This window comes from Mytilus galloprovincialis, chromosome 11, assembly GCF_965363235.1.
Source record: "Mytilus galloprovincialis chromosome 11, xbMytGall1.hap1.1, whole genome shotgun sequence".
Lineage (NCBI taxonomy): Eukaryota > Metazoa > Mollusca > Bivalvia > Mytilida > Mytilidae > Mytilus > Mytilus galloprovincialis.
Window position 1 is genome coordinate 10,301,932 of NC_134848.1, and position 18,998 is coordinate 10,320,929.

Genomic DNA, 18,998 nt, shown 5'->3' on the forward strand with positions numbered 1-18,998 from the left:
AAATAAACCCATTAATTTATCCTTTCAGTAGATAAATTTCAAAATAAAAAATAACAACTAAACGTTTCAAGATAACCTAATATATGAAAGTTGGTTTATGAGAGCCCTCATGGGGTTTTTGATTATGTGATTACTTGGCCGTTTTTTTAATGATTATTTGATTATTAAGCCAAATATTTCATGATTATTTGATTACCTAGGACTGTATTTTTAGTTTATGATTATTTGATTACTAAAGATAAGCAAATATTTAATGATTATGTGATTATATTGGCAAAAAAATGGTGATTATGTGATTACTAGGACCCCCCCATGAGGGGCCTCGTTTATGAACACAATAACGCAAACACATAATTGGGTACGATTTGGTGAAGGTACGAGTTGTCGTTTTACCCTATACTGTTCAACATTGTTAATTTATACATCTACACGTGTTTACACGACGACCGACATCAATACCGATAGTTGTATTTGATTTAAGAAAAGGTAAACTTGTAGTGTAGTAAACACTGATCATACATTTATGTATAATGAATATATTTCTTGTCGGATTTTTTTTAGAACTGAATCACAGGCACTTGTCTCAGAATGTTTTTTGATATACCAGGGCCGTAGCGTAATGGAGGCAAATGAGGCAAATGCCTCACTTTTGAAACGACGACCAAACTTTAGAAGTGTCATTTTTTTTTTATTATGTATTTTACATTATCATGCAATATGCGAGTTTCGAGTTTCAAATTATCTACCGGCACACTACATACAGTGTGTCCACTCTGCGGCAGTGATTGCAGCTTTTACCATAGCGGTGACGGTAAAAAAATAAGTGTTCCGAATACAAATAAAAATAAAAAGATTGAAACAAATCTTAATGTCGTTACAACACTGGTTGAAGACGGGTTCTTTAAAGAGAAAAAAAGATGAAAAAGGTAACTCATGAGTATAAACACCCCCTATAAGTATGCAGCTGGCTTATTACTTTCCTTGTTTGTTTTTTTAATCGATAACGCTATAGTTTATACCAATGTTTACACTATCAACTCACTGAACAACAAATGCTAATCGATAAAATAATTCATTGACCACAAATATAATAATTATTTATAATTAATTTAAACAAAATCATGAAGCGTCTTTTCTATGGAAGTCTTTAATGTATAAGACAATTCATGATTTTTATTTATCTTTAATAAAAGTATGAAATATATTTTTGGTATTGTTTAAAAAAAAAAATCGTGTTTCTTTTTTTGATTATGATCAGCATTGTCTGATTGTATGCTAGCGTGCTCCATTGATTCTAGTGCGGTAGGTCGTGGGTTCGAAACCCGATAGGTCAAACCAATGACTTAAAAATTGGTAGAATAATGTGTCCAGGTAGGTTGACATGTCTTCCAGCGGAATGTTTACAGATAACTTGTGATCACTTGTGACATTAGAACGTCAAAAATCCGGTTAAGTAACAATGTTGGTCTAGCCTTCTCTGTACATATTCTTAAGGTTAATGATTATGTATAATAAATATATCCTAATTGATGCTTATAACATGTTCTCGTCTTTTAGAAGCTTATAACTTGCTGTTGGACATAAATATATATATATATATACATAAGAACGTGTGTTGAAGCTTTTCGATAGTACAGGTCACAGGAGAATCGAAAGTTTTTGTTGACCAACAGAGATTAACTTTAATATCGAAACTTGTTTTGTTACTTGCTAGGCTAGCTAATAAAAAAAAATGCATTTCTGTTATATCTTTTTTTTTTTTTTTTTTTTTATTATAAATAGTAATGCTAAAATAAGCTTCTCCTGTTTCAGTCACCCGAACCCCCTAAAAAAAAGGCTCAAAAATTTTTCGCCTCGCTTCGCTCTGCGATTTGCCTCACTTTAAATGGACATGCGCTACGGCCTTGTATACCTTTATTAATATTAAGATAGAAAAACAAATTTCTGAGCCAAGTGCCTGTGCTTGCTGATACTTTTAGCTGTTTCTTTAAAATATCGTATCAAACTTACTGCATGTTCCTTGACAGAGGCAGATCAAAGAGGAAAAGGGAGTTGGTCCACCCCCTTTTTAGACGTTCGATGCATTTTAATGGGGACATTTAGTTGGACACCCCCCCCCCCCCCCCCCCCCCCCCCCCCCCCATTTATCCTGGGTTATCCTGGGATATTAAGTAGGAAAGTTGGTTAATATTGAAGAATTGTGTCTATGGAACGCCAAATAATTAAAAAATGTAATTATTGATGTCGTCTTTAACAAATATATTAATTTACGAACAATACTACACGGACGTTCTTAAGAATAAGATTTCAAATAACTAGTAATATACATTCAAAACAAGTATATGCGCCCTTCACAGTTTCAGCGGGAAGCTGCTGAAGAGGGTATATCCAAAGAAGGAATATCCAAAATGGCAAATTAACTGGCAGTAGAAAAACGGAAATTCTTTCAAAATGAAGAACAAATATTAGAATATGTGAAAAATAGACTGGCTATCAACCAATCAAAATCTGACTTTCTTATATAAGGTGTAATTATTGATATTATATAATCTTAAGTGCATGATTTTTTTTTATTAGTTGTGAGTGGCTTTGAACTAACTGTCAGTAACTGAGAGTATCCCGTCAGTCTAGGATCTGTATTTTTTGTACATGTATAATATATGTGTGTTATTCGGATGTTCAAGTACCCGGTTACGTCCAAGCCCGTGTTTTTGTTACATGAATTTCTGTTTATATCAATCTGATCATCAGTTAAGCTTTTTTGACTGATTTTTAACATCGATTGACCGTGATGGCATTCTGGTGTATTGTTGCCAGTATGGCTTGCTATATATCTACATCAATAAATATTCATGAAAATAATTTTTGAAAAAACATAAATATTATAAATGTTATGAAAATGTTTTTTTTTTCTTGCGAAATATATCACAAACAAATCAAGAATACCGAGTGTGTGTTATTGCATGTGGGAGAATATCTCACAGGCTGGAAAATATGAATGCCTCATTGACAACTCAAATCCAACATATTTGAAAAAAAAAGATTAACTGCTCCTAAAATTGATTAATATGCAAAGAATTTACCAGATTAGGGATGACGTTACTGAATGTATAATATAAACGTTATTTTTACTCGGAGGTAATGACAAATATGTTACCATGGTTACAGGATCTGAATGGTGTTTGTAATTTTCTTTTCATTTCCCCTTTCCGGTTTGGCAATCTTCCAATCATTCTAAAATGGTAAATTTGTGCTAAGCGCTAATACAATAACACTGTTTACAATTTATTTTTACAAGCTACCAGAACCATATTTTCTGAATAATTTTCAGAAACTGGTTACACTTGGAACATAAAGAAGTATGCGCGATAAAATAACTAGGTTCAAAGAAAATTATTCTTCTTTCAAACAAACCATTTTTGTCGTAGTTTCCACGCTGCCAGGACCGTAACTAGTCTGTTTTAATAGTGAGGCAAATTTAATTCACCGAGCGCAGCGAGGCGAAAAAAAATTGCGCGGGCTCTGGGGGCCGCTCAAGGCCCCCAAAAGCTCTGAGACAAAAAAACGCAAAATCGTGCATTCTAAGCGTTCCCCGAACTCAGTCTTAGTCTTTTGTGGATAGATGTCTCATTTGCAATCATACCACATCTTCTTTTTTATATATTACACTAAAACACAATTCATTTATAGCTGTTTTTTCGACAATATTATGGTCTCAAACCAAATATAGATTCATTGTTATTTAAGACATTCAAGTTAGGTTTTACGAGGACATGCAGACCGATTTATGGAATAAAACATAAATCCTAATTCTCATAATCATTAAAATCGGATCTGTCAGTCTCTTTTTTTCTTGAATTGTTTAAAGACTTTTGTGATTTTTTCATGATTTAAATAAAGTGACAGTGCAGTATTATACTTCAAGTACTAATACGGCTTAAGTCGACACTTAGGACCATCTTGACCTTGTTTTATGGTATTAATGATTATTGTATTGTTGAAGACCCTCTAGCAACTATCAAGATGAAGAACATAAAAACTTTTACCATTTATCAGTTGTATTTTTCTATGCATTGACTTTGTGCTAAATTAGGTCCCGTGCACGTTACTCCATATTTCTTTATTTCCTGTTAATGGGTCTGGACACAATTAACGTAATGCAAGTTTAATCCTTCAATGTAAAAGATCTTTTTCAAAATGAATTTTATTTTTTTCTATTTTGATTTTAAAAATATTTTCCAAAATGAATTTTCTCAATTTTGAGAGCAACGTTTTTCAGCAACCTTTAAAAGATATATTTTGAGAGCACACATATTAGCCTTCTTTAAAAAAAAAAAAAAAACCATCAGGAAACGGCGTGCAGATTCAGATTCAAAGTTTATTTTAAGGTGGTACCTAACACTACAGGGAGATAACTCTATAAAGTCAGCTAAACGTTTTAATTACGTTGTGGAGTTAAAGGAGTATTAAGCTTCTTCCATGATCAAAATGTGTGTTTGTCAAACTGCTATATATTTTTCTAATAAAACGGTTGGTTCAAAATTTATGATTTTTTTATATTTTTGTTAACGCAAATACTTGGTTCAAATTTTATGAAAACAAATCAATTTTAGTGAAAGTGTTGGGTACCACCTTAAGTCTCAGAATGCATAGAAAACGAGTTGGGGACATATTTACATTGTTAGAAAGGGCAAAAGGAAAATCTGTCCCCCCCCAAAAAAAAATGAATTAACAAAAAGGTCTATGAATATAATCAACTCTTTTTTTAACAGCTTACAACATTAATTCATATGTCCGAATATTGAAATTTGTTTTCTATAAAAGTTTACTTCTATTATTTAGATTCCTCACTATAGTCAAAGAAAAAGCCGAAAAGAAGGCACAGAAACCATTGAACTGACAAATCACGATGAGAACACACACTGGAAATACACACAATACATGTAATATGTGTGGTAAATGGTTTGCTCACAGTTCGGCATTAGGAAGACATATAAGTACACACACTGGCGATACACCATTTAAATGTGGGGTATGCGGAAAACGTTTTGCTGAAAGTTCATGCTTAAAGCGGCACATAAGAATACACACTGGCGATACATCATTTAAATGTGGGGTATGCGGAAGAAGTTTTGCTGAAAGTTCATGCATAAAGCGGCACATAAAAGTACACATTGGCGATAAACCATATACATGTGATGTATGCGGAAGAAGTTTCTTTGAAAGTTCATGCTTAAAGCGGCACATAAGAATACACACTGGCGATAAACCATATGAATGTAGAATATGCGGAAGAAGTTTTGCTAAAAGTTCGAGCTTAACGAGCCATATAAGAATACATACTGGCGATAAACCATATAAATGCGATGTATGCGAAAGAAGTTTTGCTGACAATTCAAACTTTAAGACCCACATAAGAACACACACTGGTGATAAACCTTATAAATGTGATGTATGCGATAAAAGATTTCCCCAGAGTTCAACTTTAAAGACGCACATGAGAACACACACTGGTGATAAACCGTATAAATGCGATACATGTTGTAGAGCGTTTTCTCAAAGTATAACCTTACGGACACACATGAAAACACACACTGGTGATAAACCTTATAAATGTGATGCATGCGGGAAAGGTTTTGCTACCAATTCAAACTTGAAGACACACATGAGAACACACGCTGGCGATAAACCGTATAAATGCGATATGTGTTGCAAAGAGTTTGCTCAAAGTTTAACATTACAGGCACACATTAGAACACACACTGGTGATAAACCTCATCTATGTGATGTATGCGGGAAACATTTTCCTACGAGATCAACTTTAAAGACGCACATGAGAACACACACTGGTGATAAACCGTATAGATGCGATATATGTAGTAAAGGTTTTGCTCAAAGCGGAACCTTACAGACACACGTGAAAACACACACTGGTGATAAACCTTATAAATGTGATGAATGCGGAAAAAGTTTTGCTGACAGTTCAAACTTAAAGAGCCACATACGAACACACACTGGTAATAAACCGTATAAATGCGATATATGTGGTAAAGGGTTTGCTCGAAGTTTAACCTTACAGACACACATAAGAACACACACTGGTGATAAACCCTATAAATGTGATGTATGTGGAAAAAGTTTTTCTGACAATTCAAACTTAAAGAGCCACATACGAACACACACTGGTAATAAACCGTATAAATGCGATATATGTGGTAAAGGGTTTACTCGAAGTTTAACCTTACAGACACACATAAGAACACACACTGGTGATAAAACCTATAAATGTGATGTATGTGGAAAAAGTTTTGCTGACAATTCAAACTTAAAGACACACACGAGAACACACTCTGCCGATAAACTGTATGAAAGTCAGATATGTGGTAAAAGGTTTATTCAGAGAAATACTATGCAGATACACGTGAGATCACACAATGGGGATAAACCATCTTAAACCACATCTTCTTTTTTATATTCAATGTTATATATGTGGTAAAGGTATGCCTGATTTTTTTTTATTAGTTGTAAGTGGCTTCGAATTAGCTATCAGTAAGGGGTCATCCATAATTGTCAACCATTTTCCAAAGTGTACAAAACGTACACTTTTTCAGACCCCCACCCTCCCTCAAAAAGTGTACATCAACCATTTTCAGATTTCAAGAGAGGAATCAATCATTCTTAATAAAAAGAAGATCCTGTTTATTATATTTTAGTTTAATATAGAAATTTGCTTTGAAAATAAACTAAAACATATCTGACTGTTTTATTTGATGACATCTATCTGTGATGCTTGTGTTTTGTTAGAATAAAGAGTTCAAAGATAAGTGTTTCCCCTATCACACAGTGGGAACTCCAATGAAAAAGGGCACCTAGAGCATGCAAAAGATTAACAAAGGGGCACATAAACTATGCTAAGAATCAAAGAAAGGGAAATGCATTGTTATATTGCATTGGTAAAGTATGGACTGACAGTTGTTGATGGAATCAGAGCTCAAGACAGCAATCAATAAAAGTGTAATGTTTTAAAACATTTTAAGTTTTTAAATTTCCCGCCTGTATTTCTATTTAAAAGGTCCCTGTAAATATGCCATTCTTGGCACTATTATAGTTTATGTATATATACTGTAACGTGTACATATATTGGATAATTTTTAAGGTTAATGTTAAACTTCATATTGAGGGGCTCGTAATTAAAGGAGGCTTATACTAAGAAAAATAAGTTTACTTCCGGTTTACTGTTTAGGAATACATTTCAAGGAAATTAATCGAAGGACCAGTTTAAAATCTTTTCACAAAATGCCGTCTGGTCAAAATCAAAACATTCAAAGAATTTAGTGTTTCCATCAGTTTTGTTTATTAAACAGAGTGAAACGATAACGATCTATAATAAAGCAGGTGAAATTGACAATCGGGGGTACTGAGAAATGCTTGCAAACTTTTTGTTTAATTTTTTTTACAAGTTTACATTTTTGAAAGATTTAGTTTTCATATGATTTGATCTTTTAATCGTTCAATCCGGATTGAGGAGTTATGATATCGAAATAAATATCATCAAGTGAAAATAACAAAGAAGAAATAAGAAGAGAAATACACCCAAGCCAATTCTCGATTTTATACATCGACCTTCCCTACAGAAACGAAATAAATTCTGGAAATAAAAAAAAAAAGCGTACGGTAAAAATGTTGATTTTTTAACCCCCTCCCCCCAAGTGTACGTTTTGTACACTTTGGAAAATGGTTGACAATTATGGATGACCCCTAACTGCTAGTACTCTCAGATGTGTCGGAACAGTCCACACATTAGACAGAGAGCGACTCGGAGTTTTTTTTTTTTTTGCATTTTTTGGCTACTTGATTTACCATTGTTTAAACAAGGCAAAGTCAGTGACTTGATATTGGGAAACCAAACAGGCCTTTGAAACTGTGATGGTAAATGTCATCAGATCTGACGATCATATGACAGTGTCGTTTAAACTAAAACATGGAATATGGGAAAACATTTTTTTTTTCTGTCAACATGCATGTTCTTTCCGAATGAAACTCTTCAATTTTAAATGTTACTCCATATCTTAATTTAAGAACAAAATCAATTTCTGAATGTAAATTGCCAAACTGTGTGAATAACGCTTTGATAATTTGCGTCCATGTCTACTCTTTCTAAAATTGTAATAACTGTGTTTGAATACTAACATCAAAGTTTTAAAAGTAGTCAGAAAAGTCAAAATTTCGAGATTTCAATAGTAAAAATTTTAACTTTAAAATAAAAATTTCGAGATTTCAATAGTCAAAATTTTAACTTTAAAATAAAAATTTCGAGATTTTAAAAGATGAAATTTTGAGTTCAAAGTCGAAATATCGAGTTTAAAAAAGTCGAAATTTTGAGTTTAAAAAAAGTCGAAATTTTGAGTTTAAAATAAGTCAAAATTTCGAGTTTTAAAGAAGTCGAAATTTGAGTTTTAAAAGAGTCGACATTTTGAGTTAAAAATGAGTAGAAATTTTGAGTATCAAAAAAGTCGAAATTTCAAGATTTTTGAAAGTCAGAATTTCAAGTTTAAGTCAAAATTTCGAGATTTGAAATGTCAAAATATCGTCTTTGAAAAAAAAGTTCAATGCCAATTTTATTTTTCCTATGTCCCTAATACGCTTCCGTATACCTCCTTCAAATTGCAGTTCAACCCGACTTTTAGTTTTTTTGTTATAAAATATATATACATTGTACAAAAAATATACAAAAAAACCACATACATGTACAGTGAAACCTGATTAAACCGAACCCTGAATAATCCGGAAACCTGTCTAATCCAAACTTGTTCTGAAGACCAATCATATTACATGTTATGCATTGTGAACCTGGTGAAACCGAATACCTGCCAAAACCGAACGAAATCTCAAGTCCCGAAAGGGTTCGGTTTAGTCAGGTTTCACTGTATTTTCATTTTTTCAGAATCATGGAGTTTTGTGAAATTATCAAATTTTCTCATGTGTTTTTTTTTTTCATTGAAAAGTGCAAATAAGTTAAGCATAGCTAGCATTGTAGTAACACAGTTTGAATACTAATTGACCAAAATAAATAGAATATTGCGTGGGGCTCTCTGGAATTTTATCACCATATTAACGTATTTTCCCCTTGGAAACATCGTTATTATTTGTTGAATTCTGCAGTATAGGGAATTCAATGTCCCAATTGTTTCCCCAACCTTTATGAAAATACATAGAAGCATATATATATTCTAAATATATACTACAACGGTTAAGTATTATTACAATAGTTGTCATGGTAACAAATATCACCCATAACATCATCAAAACAAAAGATATATAATAAAATTTATGTTAAAAATACATATAAATACAAAAATGTATGTTAACATTTTTCATGTTTCTAATGGGAATATAACTGCATGCTTTAATCTGTTTAACTCTTAGTCCTATCTTTCCTCCTTGAGAAGACTTAACAAATTTGAATATATACACTGTGGCATTTTGGTGGAGGAGTGGAGGTTGGGTAGTTTCTGTTTGAATCATTCATAAATCCTTACAAGGAAAATTGAGAGTTTTAGCTATAAAACCAGGATTAATATAACCATTGTCTATATAAGAAAATGCCTGTACCAAGTCAGTAATAAATGACAGTTTTATCCATTCGTTTGATGTGTTTGAGCTTTTGATTTTGTCATTTGCTTAGAGACTTTCTGTTTAGAATTATCCTTAGTGTTCCGTATATTTGTTATTTTACTTTTTCCTACAACATTTGGTTTCAATTTGGTAATCTATAATTATTCATGAAATGTTACTAACAGATGATGGACTTCGTGTGAATTGCAATAGCACATTCTAGCTTTTGTCAAGGTCCATATAATATTTGAAAGTGTTGCTCTGACAATATAATGTCATTTACAAATGGGGAAAAAATAAGAAATTTTGGCAAATTTCTAATTTTCCTAGCGCAATAACTCTCACAAATTTCAAACAGCAAGAGACCAAACTTGAAATCTCACTTAGGGAGCTACCATTTGATTTTTATGGGGGGGCTAGGATGAAATTTGAAAAAAATAGGCAGGACAGGGGTTTTGAGTAAAAAAAAAAGGCAGGATGAGACTATTGCCAAAAAAAAAAGCCAGGACGACAATTTAGGTAAAAAAAAGTCAGGATAAACTAAAAAAAAAAAAAAAGCAGGACCAAACAGAGTGAAAAATAAAAAGGCAGGACAGAGATTACAGCTAAAAAAAAATGCAGGACAAAATTTTTCATCCTAGCCCCCCCCCCCCCCCATAAAAATCAAATGGTAGCTCCCTTAAAAATATAAGCTTACAAACCGTCAATAGAAACATCAGTGGCGGATCCAGGGGGGGATGGAGCATATAGTTGGACCCCCCCCTTTACTCTGGGTTGAGAACCCCCCTTTTTAAAATGGCTGGATCCTCCACTGAACATTTGGTTTAAGCATTTCCAAACTGAAGCTGAAGTGACAAATACAGACCGATGGATTGACAGACCAAAAGAAAAATATAAAGACATGGTCTTTTAAGAACACTTCACACATAACAAAGGCAAAATCTCTTTGTTATTACTGTGCTACAATCAGGATAATGCAATGCTTAGGTGTACATTAACTACCTCAGATATACTGCACAGTTCAAATGTACTCATACCTTAAGGGCTGATCCTAGACTTTGAAAGTGGTGTAATTCCATAAAATAGAAATAAACAGCTGCACCATGAGCGCATGTTACGTCCGTCGCTTTTTCAAAGAATAAATTTCAAGAACTTCTCAATGTCATATCACAAATTCATGAAAAACTAAAAGGGGGGGGGTGTATATGTTAATAGATATAAACCCAACACCAAAGTTCGGCCGTTAGGTTTTCTTGTTTGAATTGTTTTACATTGTCATTTCGGGACCTTTCACAGCTGACTATGCAGCATGGGCTTTGCTCATTGTTGAAGGACGTATTATGTTAACATATAGTTGTTAATTTCTGTGTCATGTTGGTCTCTTGTAGAGAGTAAAAACTTTCTCATTAACAATTATACCACATCTTCTTTTTTAAATTAACAGAAAAGATACCAAAACAAATCTACATGAAAGTCTAAAAATATAATATTGTATGTATGACAGAAAAAGGGCTCCAGAAAGGTTCTCAGATCAAATGGTCACTTTTAGAAATTTGTTTAGTTAACCAGGCCATTTAAGGCAATTTATACAGTTGACAGTGACACCAACAAAATTCAAACTTGATCTTCTCTATTTTGTGGTAATAAGCATTATGTATACATGTTTCATAAGATTTGGTTGAGGCAAACTAAAATTAACCAGATGCTCCGCAGAGCGCAGCTTTATGCGACCGCAGAGGTTGAACCCTGAACGGCTGGGGCAAGTATGGACACAAAATTCAAGCTGGATTCAGCTCTAAATTTGGATTGTGATTAAATAGTTGACACAGCATAGGTTTCTTACACAGAATGTATGTGGTCTAATGAACTTAAAATATTTTTTTTGCCTTTGAGCAATTCACTATGCTGTTGAATATTAATCCTCTTAAAAAAATGTTTGAAGAAATTTTCTTTTTATTTATGAAATCTGAAATGAGAAAAATTTAACTCCCCCCCCCCCCTCATTTTTTTTCACATCCCCCTTTCCCTTTTTCCAAAACTGATCTCAATTCAAATTTCTAAAGGAGTTAGCAACAATAACTACTCATTTAAATACATCATAAAATATTAAATTGTTAAATAAAGTGCTTGTTATCACTGAATGGTAAAGATTGTTTTAATTTATCAATTAAAAGTGAATATACATTGTATATTGTATAAAACAATGATTTAATTGGATTCAACTACTATTTTGGACAAAGAAAGATAACTCCAATTGAAAATTTCTTGCTGTTGCACAATACTGTGCAATTGAAAATATTTGCTATTGCACAATACTGTGCAATTGAAGATTTCTTGCTATTGCGCAATACTGTGCAATTGAAAATTTCTTGCTATTGCACAATACTGTGCAATTGAAGATTTCTTGCTATTGCCGAATACTGTGCAATTGAAAATTTCTTGCTATTGCACAATACTTAATATAATAATTTTTGATCCTGATTTGAACCAACTTGAAAACTGGGCCCATAATCAAAAATCTAAGTACATGTTTAGATTCAGCATATCAAAAAAGCCCAAGAATTTAATTTTTGTTAAAATCAAACTTAGTTTAATTTTGGACCCTTTGGACTCTACTGTAGACCAATTGTAAAACGGGACCAAAAATTAGGAATCTACATACACAGTTGATTTGGCATATCAAAGAACCCCAATTATTCAATTTTTGATGAAGTCAAACAAAGTTTAATTTTTGACCCCGATTTGGACCAACTTGAAAACTGGGCCAATAATCAAAAATCTAAGTACATTTTTAGATTCAGCATAACAAAGAACCCCAAGAATTCAATTTTTGTTTAAATCAAACTATAAATTTAATTTTGGTCCCTTTGGACCTTAATGTAGACCAATTTGAAAATGGGACCAAAAATTAAGAATCTACATACACAGTTAGATTCGGCATATCAAAGAACCCCAATTATTCTATTTTTGATGAAATCAAACCATTTTTTAATTTGGACCCTTTGGGCCCCTTATTCCTAAACTGTTGGGACCAAAACTCCCAAAATCAAACCCAACCTTCCTTTTATGGTCATAAACCTTGTATTTAAATTTCATAGATTTCTATTTACTTTTACTAAAATTATGGTGCGAAAACCAAGAATATTGCTTATTTGGGCCCCTTTTTGGCCCCTCATTCCTAAACTGTTCGGACCTCAACTCCCAAAATCAATCCAAACCTTCCTTTTGTGGTCATAAACCTTGTGTTTAAATTTCATTGATTTCTATTTACTTATACTAAAGTTATTGTGCGAAAACCAAGAATAATGCTTATTTGGGCCCTTTTTTGGCCCCTAATTCCTAAACTATTAGAACCAAAACTCCCAAAATCAATCTCAACCTTCCTTTTGTGGTCATAAACCTTGTGTTAAAATTTCATAGATTTCTATTCACTTTTACTATAAAGTTAGCGTGCGAAAACTAAAAGTATTCGGACGACGACGACGCCAACGTGATACCAATATACGACCAAAAAATTTTCAATTCCTGCGGTCGTATAAAAAATGGAAACCAACTTTTTGACGACTAATGTACTGACGGACATGGATTGATGGATTAAATCTACTATAATATCCATCCCCCCCCCCAACCCCCAAATTGCAACGCGCCCATAAATTGTTTATTTTAGTTTTTGCCCTTGTACCTTGAATCGATCAAATGTGTGCAATGCGCGGGACATGTTATTCTTTTATTTCACATGGGACACTAAATTCTTGTATTCATGAATGATTACAACTTGTTGGGACAAGAAAGCCTTGATAATTACAAAGATAAATAAGATTGGTGTGTACTGCGCTGTTTCTAGCGTTGCAGTTCATTGAATCATTCGTCTCAACTCGGCCGATTCCGTACCCTCATATATATAGAAGGAGAGTAGCGGATTCTACCGAGGATTGCCGAATGTTCATTGAATGAGACCATGTTTGGAATTTGTCTTCAAATTATTACTGTATTTATGCAGATATTCTCAGCTTAGTGGTTTCATTCCAAATCTCGGGATTAAGGTGGTACCCAACACTTTCACTAAAATTAATTTGGCCCGTTTAATTTTCATAAAATTTTGTCAAAATATTTACTTTTACCCTTTAACGAAAATATAAAAATTTCAAAAGGTTTTAACCAACCGTTTTGTCAGAAAAATTACACTGGTTATATAGCAGTTTGACAAACACCCATGTTTATCATTGAGAAGCTTAATGTTCCTTTTACAACACAATGTAATTAAAACGTTTAGCTGACTTTACAGAGTTATCTCCCTGTAGTGTTAGGTACCACCTTAATGCACAGTCTTTTATGAAGGTTGAAGAGACAGATACAGAAAATAGGGGCGTAATTCATATAAAGGTTAAAAAAACGTTGAGAATAGCAAACCAATTTTTTTGATGATTCAACCTAAAAAAAAAATACCTTTTTACATGTTTACTATCTTAAAGGAGAGGAGGGGGATTTCAGAGGAAAAGAAGTGTGCTTCAGCTGAACCCCCCTCCCCCAACACACACACACACACACACACAAAACAAGATATACTGTTATCGGATTCTTGAACTTATGAGATATATGTAGAGCGATGCATAGTTAGGAATGATTCATAATTAATACAATTATTCTGCTTGATAATTTTGATTTTATAATTTTGTCGGTAATAGCATAATTATTACTAGAACAGACCCGCGAAATCGCGTGCATTCAGTAGTAGTAGCGTAGTTTAAAGTATGTAAAGTGTTGTTGGAAGAACTTTGTAAAATATTGAATGACTGGAGAATTTCAGCAAATGTATCATAAGTCATAGGTTTTTGGGGACAGGAAAATGGTTTTTTTTATATCTCCTCCTTCATTTCCAAAATTCCCAATTTTTGGTTTTCTATCAATTTCAATATGATCATACATTTAGTATGTTATGAACATTTAAGTAAGGAACCTGTAATTCAGTGGTTGTTGTTTGTTTATGTGTTACATATTTGTTTTTCGTTCATTTTTTGTACATAAATATGGCCGCTAGTTTTCTCGTTTGAATTGTTTTACATCGTCATTTCGGGGCCTTTTAAAGCTGAGTATGCGGTATGGGCTTTGCTCGTTGTTGAAGGCCGTACGGTGACCTATAGTTGTTAATTTCTGTGTTATTTTGGTCTCTTGTGGAGAGTTGTCTCAACATGGCAATCATCCACATCTTTTTTTGTTGTTGTAATAAATGAATTTTGTAAAAGATTTAATGACTGGAGAATTTCAGAAAAGGTATCAAAAGTTCACATGAAAAAATTTGAGGGCTTATCGGTAAAATATGAACATTCATTACTATATAGATCTATATAAATAAAGTGTATTTACTTTCAATTCCAAATTTACTAATCGATCCATGGTGGTCAATTGATATAGTATACAGACCCTCCTCCATTTAATAAACCGTCTGTGACCACCATGGATAGTAAACTTGAAAATGATAGCAGATAGAATTAAAATACACTTTATTCTTAAGTAGTATATGTATGTTCAAAGTATACAAAAAAACGCAAACCGGAAGTCTAGTCTGACATAAAATTTTGTCCAATGACGGGACAATATCCGGATGCCTTTTTTCTCGTTTTTCTCCCAAAATAACTCAATCTGAATAATCATATAAATGGATGACAAATGCGACTATGCATTGTACCTATAGGACACAGAGGTGTGTTGATTAATTCATTGTGGAAGAAGAGAAGCGACACACAAAATGAGGTCTTCTCGTATAATAGAAGAAGAAGATACCGGGATTAGCACAATTCCAACTTAGCAGATGTATTCTATTTGTCTATCTCGGAGATCCTGAATTCCAATTGCTGGATAGTAGTACAACAAAGGAGTTATTAATGATATGTTAATAGCTACATGTATATATTAAGAGGATTCCATTATACTGGACTTCTGATATTAGCAATCACCAGTTGACTTTTAGTATTTTTTAAGTCACCACCAACTTAAAATGTGTTCAATTTGCCTGTCCATCTATCCGTCCGTCCATCACTCTTCAGTTTCAGTTTAGATAAGCTTTGACCAAATGATTCCATTATTGTTTTTTTTAAATCAACATACCCCTCCCCCTTTTTACACCCCCCCCCCCCCCAACCCCAATGTTACATTATATATATATTACATTTATTGAAGAATCTGAAGAAAAAACCCTGACAAGACTGTGGGTGAAGCAAAGAATGAATTCATATTCCAATTTGAAAATGAACACCCTCTATCTGTGTATTTTTTTACATAAAATTTCTATTTATGCAGTGTTTGAGTAGTTGTTGCTTTGGATAATATGTTTCCGTGGTAACAATTGAAGTCAACAACACTTGACGATAGTAATTTAAAGTATGTGTTAGCTTTTATGTATTTTCTTATCGGTTATGAAACAATTCAGGACATTTAAGCTCTTGAACTGCAATATTCTGCAAATAAAAACTCCGGTTCCAAGGAAAAAATCGGTTGCTATGGTGATAAAACTAAAGAAAATCCTACGAATTTTTTCTATTTAATTTGGTAAAGTAGTATCCAAACTTCGTAACTACAGTGCTAACTATTCTGTACACATTTGCTCTTTTCTGAAAAAAACACTAGAGAAAATTTGATAATTTCGCAAAAATCCCAATTTCAGAAAAGCTAGTTGAAAATATGCTTTTTTTCGCAAAATTTTTCGAAAAATTAACAAATTTGGTTGACATGCAATCTTCACTAAAATGAAGCTTAAACCAAATTGTATCAATATAACATATGAACATTAATGAAAAATGCATGATTCTATTCATAATCAGGCTTTGAATTGTGGTGATTTAGCTGACTTTTGAAAGATTTTACCAGGCTTAACAACCACAAAATAGTGTGTCCGTTACCATGGCAAACCACTAAAAATTATTTTTTGAGCAGTATCTGGACCCCCCCCCCCCCCCCCCTATATCACATGCATATGGCACTCTGTCTGGTTCTTATAAAGAGCTGTACTTAAATCTTTACATAGAGATTAATACATGGCCTTTTCCATATCAGCCTGGGTATCATCCCGAGACCCCCATATCAGCCCGAGACGGAGTCGAGGTGCTGATATGGGTCGAGGGATGATACCCAGGCTGATATGGAAAAGGCCATGTATTAATCGCTTTATCATATACTTCCGACAATAGTTTTATGTAAGGCAAATAAACTAATGCAATAACTAAAACAGTCAAACATTTTATAAAGAAAATTAAAATTATGAATCAAATATACTATAGTTGTCCAACAACAGCATCATTAACTCCTTGTATATTTATGGTAACATTTCCTATAGAGGCATTTTGAAACATTGAACATTTGGAAGAGTTTTACGATCATTACTTCTCCATGTTTATTGTACTATAAAATGATTCATAATTGTCAATGGCATTTGTTAGCAAGTATCCCCACAAAAGTTCCCGTAAATTTTGACGTCGTCATAAAAAAACATCTGACGTCACAATGGAAAAGTAAACAACCGATACCGGAAACACCGGAAGTAACTTGCACGAGAGGCACTGATATGGGTTTTTTGCACGAGAGGCACTTGATATGGGTTATCAGCCCGGGTGGGAAGATATGGCTTGTGCACTTCCGCCCATTACACATATGCAAAAGCTATCATATTAATGCTAAGTATATGATAAAATAAAATAATAATTGTATTTTTATATTGTCTGATTAAAAATCTGAAATAAGTCCGGCAAAATAGCAAACCGCTATTTTGTCGGAGTCGTCAATATAGAGCAAAATAGGCTATTTCTATTGAGCCGTTAAAATAGCCCCTAAGAAGCCACTGTCAAAAATACAGTCCTAGATTATCAAATAATCAAGAAATATTTGTTCTGGTAATCAAATAGTCACTATAAAAATAGTCAAGTAATCACCCATGAGGAGGACAATTAACAAACACAACTTTTAAAACTGAAATCAAGAAACACGAACCCCGCCGTCGGTTGTGATCTCTGTTACTCCGGAAGCATAGCAGATCCTGCCCCACATACCACATCCGTTGTGCTGCTTGTGTAAATACAAACTCAGTGATTAGAATAATTAGTCAGGCCACATTACCAGTGTATGTTCTCATGTGTACAAGTATCACCAAACCCTCTACTGCATATATCACATTCAAACGGGTTTTCGCCAGTATGTATTCTCATGTGTATATAATATGGTTGAACTATCACCAAACCCTTTACCGTATATATCACATTCAAGTGCTTTATATCACCAGTGGGTGTTCTCATGACTATATGGTTGAACTATCACCACACCCTTTACCGTATATATCACATTCAAGTGCTTTATATCACCAGTGGGTGTTCTCATGACTATATGGTTGAACTATCACCACACCCTTTACCGTATATATCACATTCAAGTGCTTTACATCACCAGTGGGTGTTCTCATGACTATATGGTTGAATTATCACCACACCCTTTACCGTATATATCACATGTAAGTGCTTTATATCACCAGTGGGTGTTCTCATGACTATATGGTTGAACAATCACCACACCCTTTACCGTATATATCACATGTAAGTGCTTTATATCACCAGTGGGTGTTCTCATGTATATATGGTAGAACTATCACCAAATTAAACCATTTACCGTATATATCACATTCATAATGTAAACACCAGTGTGTGTTCTCATGTATATATGGTTGAACTATCACCACACCCTTTACCGTATACATGTATATCACATTCAAATGCTTTATATCACCAGTATGTATTCTCATGTGAATATAATATGGTTGAACTATCACCAAACCCTTTACCGTATATATCACATTCAAATGTTAACACCAGTGCGTGTTCTCATGTGTATCTGGTTGAACTATCACCAAAATCTTTACCGCACACATCAAATTCAAATGTTTTATGTCACCAGTGTGTGTTCTCATTTGTATATGTTTGAACTATCACCAAACCCTTTACCGCACACATCAAATTCAAATGTTTTATGTCACCAGTATGTGTTCTCATGTGTATATGTTTGAACTATCACCAAACCCTTTACCGCACACATCAAATTCAAATGTTTTATGTCACCAGTGTGTGTTCTCATTTGTATATGTTTGAACTATCACCAAACCCTTTACCGCACACATCAAATTCAAATGTTTTATGTCACCAGTATGTGTTCTCATGTGTATATGTTTGAACTATCACCAAACCCTTTACCGCACACATCAAATTCAAATGTTTTATGTCACCAGTGTGTGTTCTCATTTGTATGTGTTTGAACCATCACCAAACCCTTTACCGTTCACCCATACGCTTAATATCACCAGTGTGTGTTCTCACGTGTATATGGTGTACGCTTTTGAAAATATTAAC

At 33.5% G+C, this 18,998-nt stretch overlaps 1 protein-coding gene across 1 annotated transcript; it reads left to right on the forward strand.

Moving 5' to 3' along the window:
- The first annotated feature begins 430 nt into the window (after positions 1-430).
- Positions 431-6,454, forward strand: LOC143052024 (uncharacterized). Its single transcript, XM_076224999.1, has 2 exons — positions 431-486; positions 4,843-6,454. Exon 2 carries the CDS (start codon positions 4,910-4,912, stop codon positions 6,452-6,454), a length of 1,545 nt encoding a protein of 514 aa, XP_076081114.1. The 5' UTR covers positions 431-486; positions 4,843-4,909.
- The last annotated feature ends 12,544 nt before the right edge of the window (positions 6,455-18,998 follow it).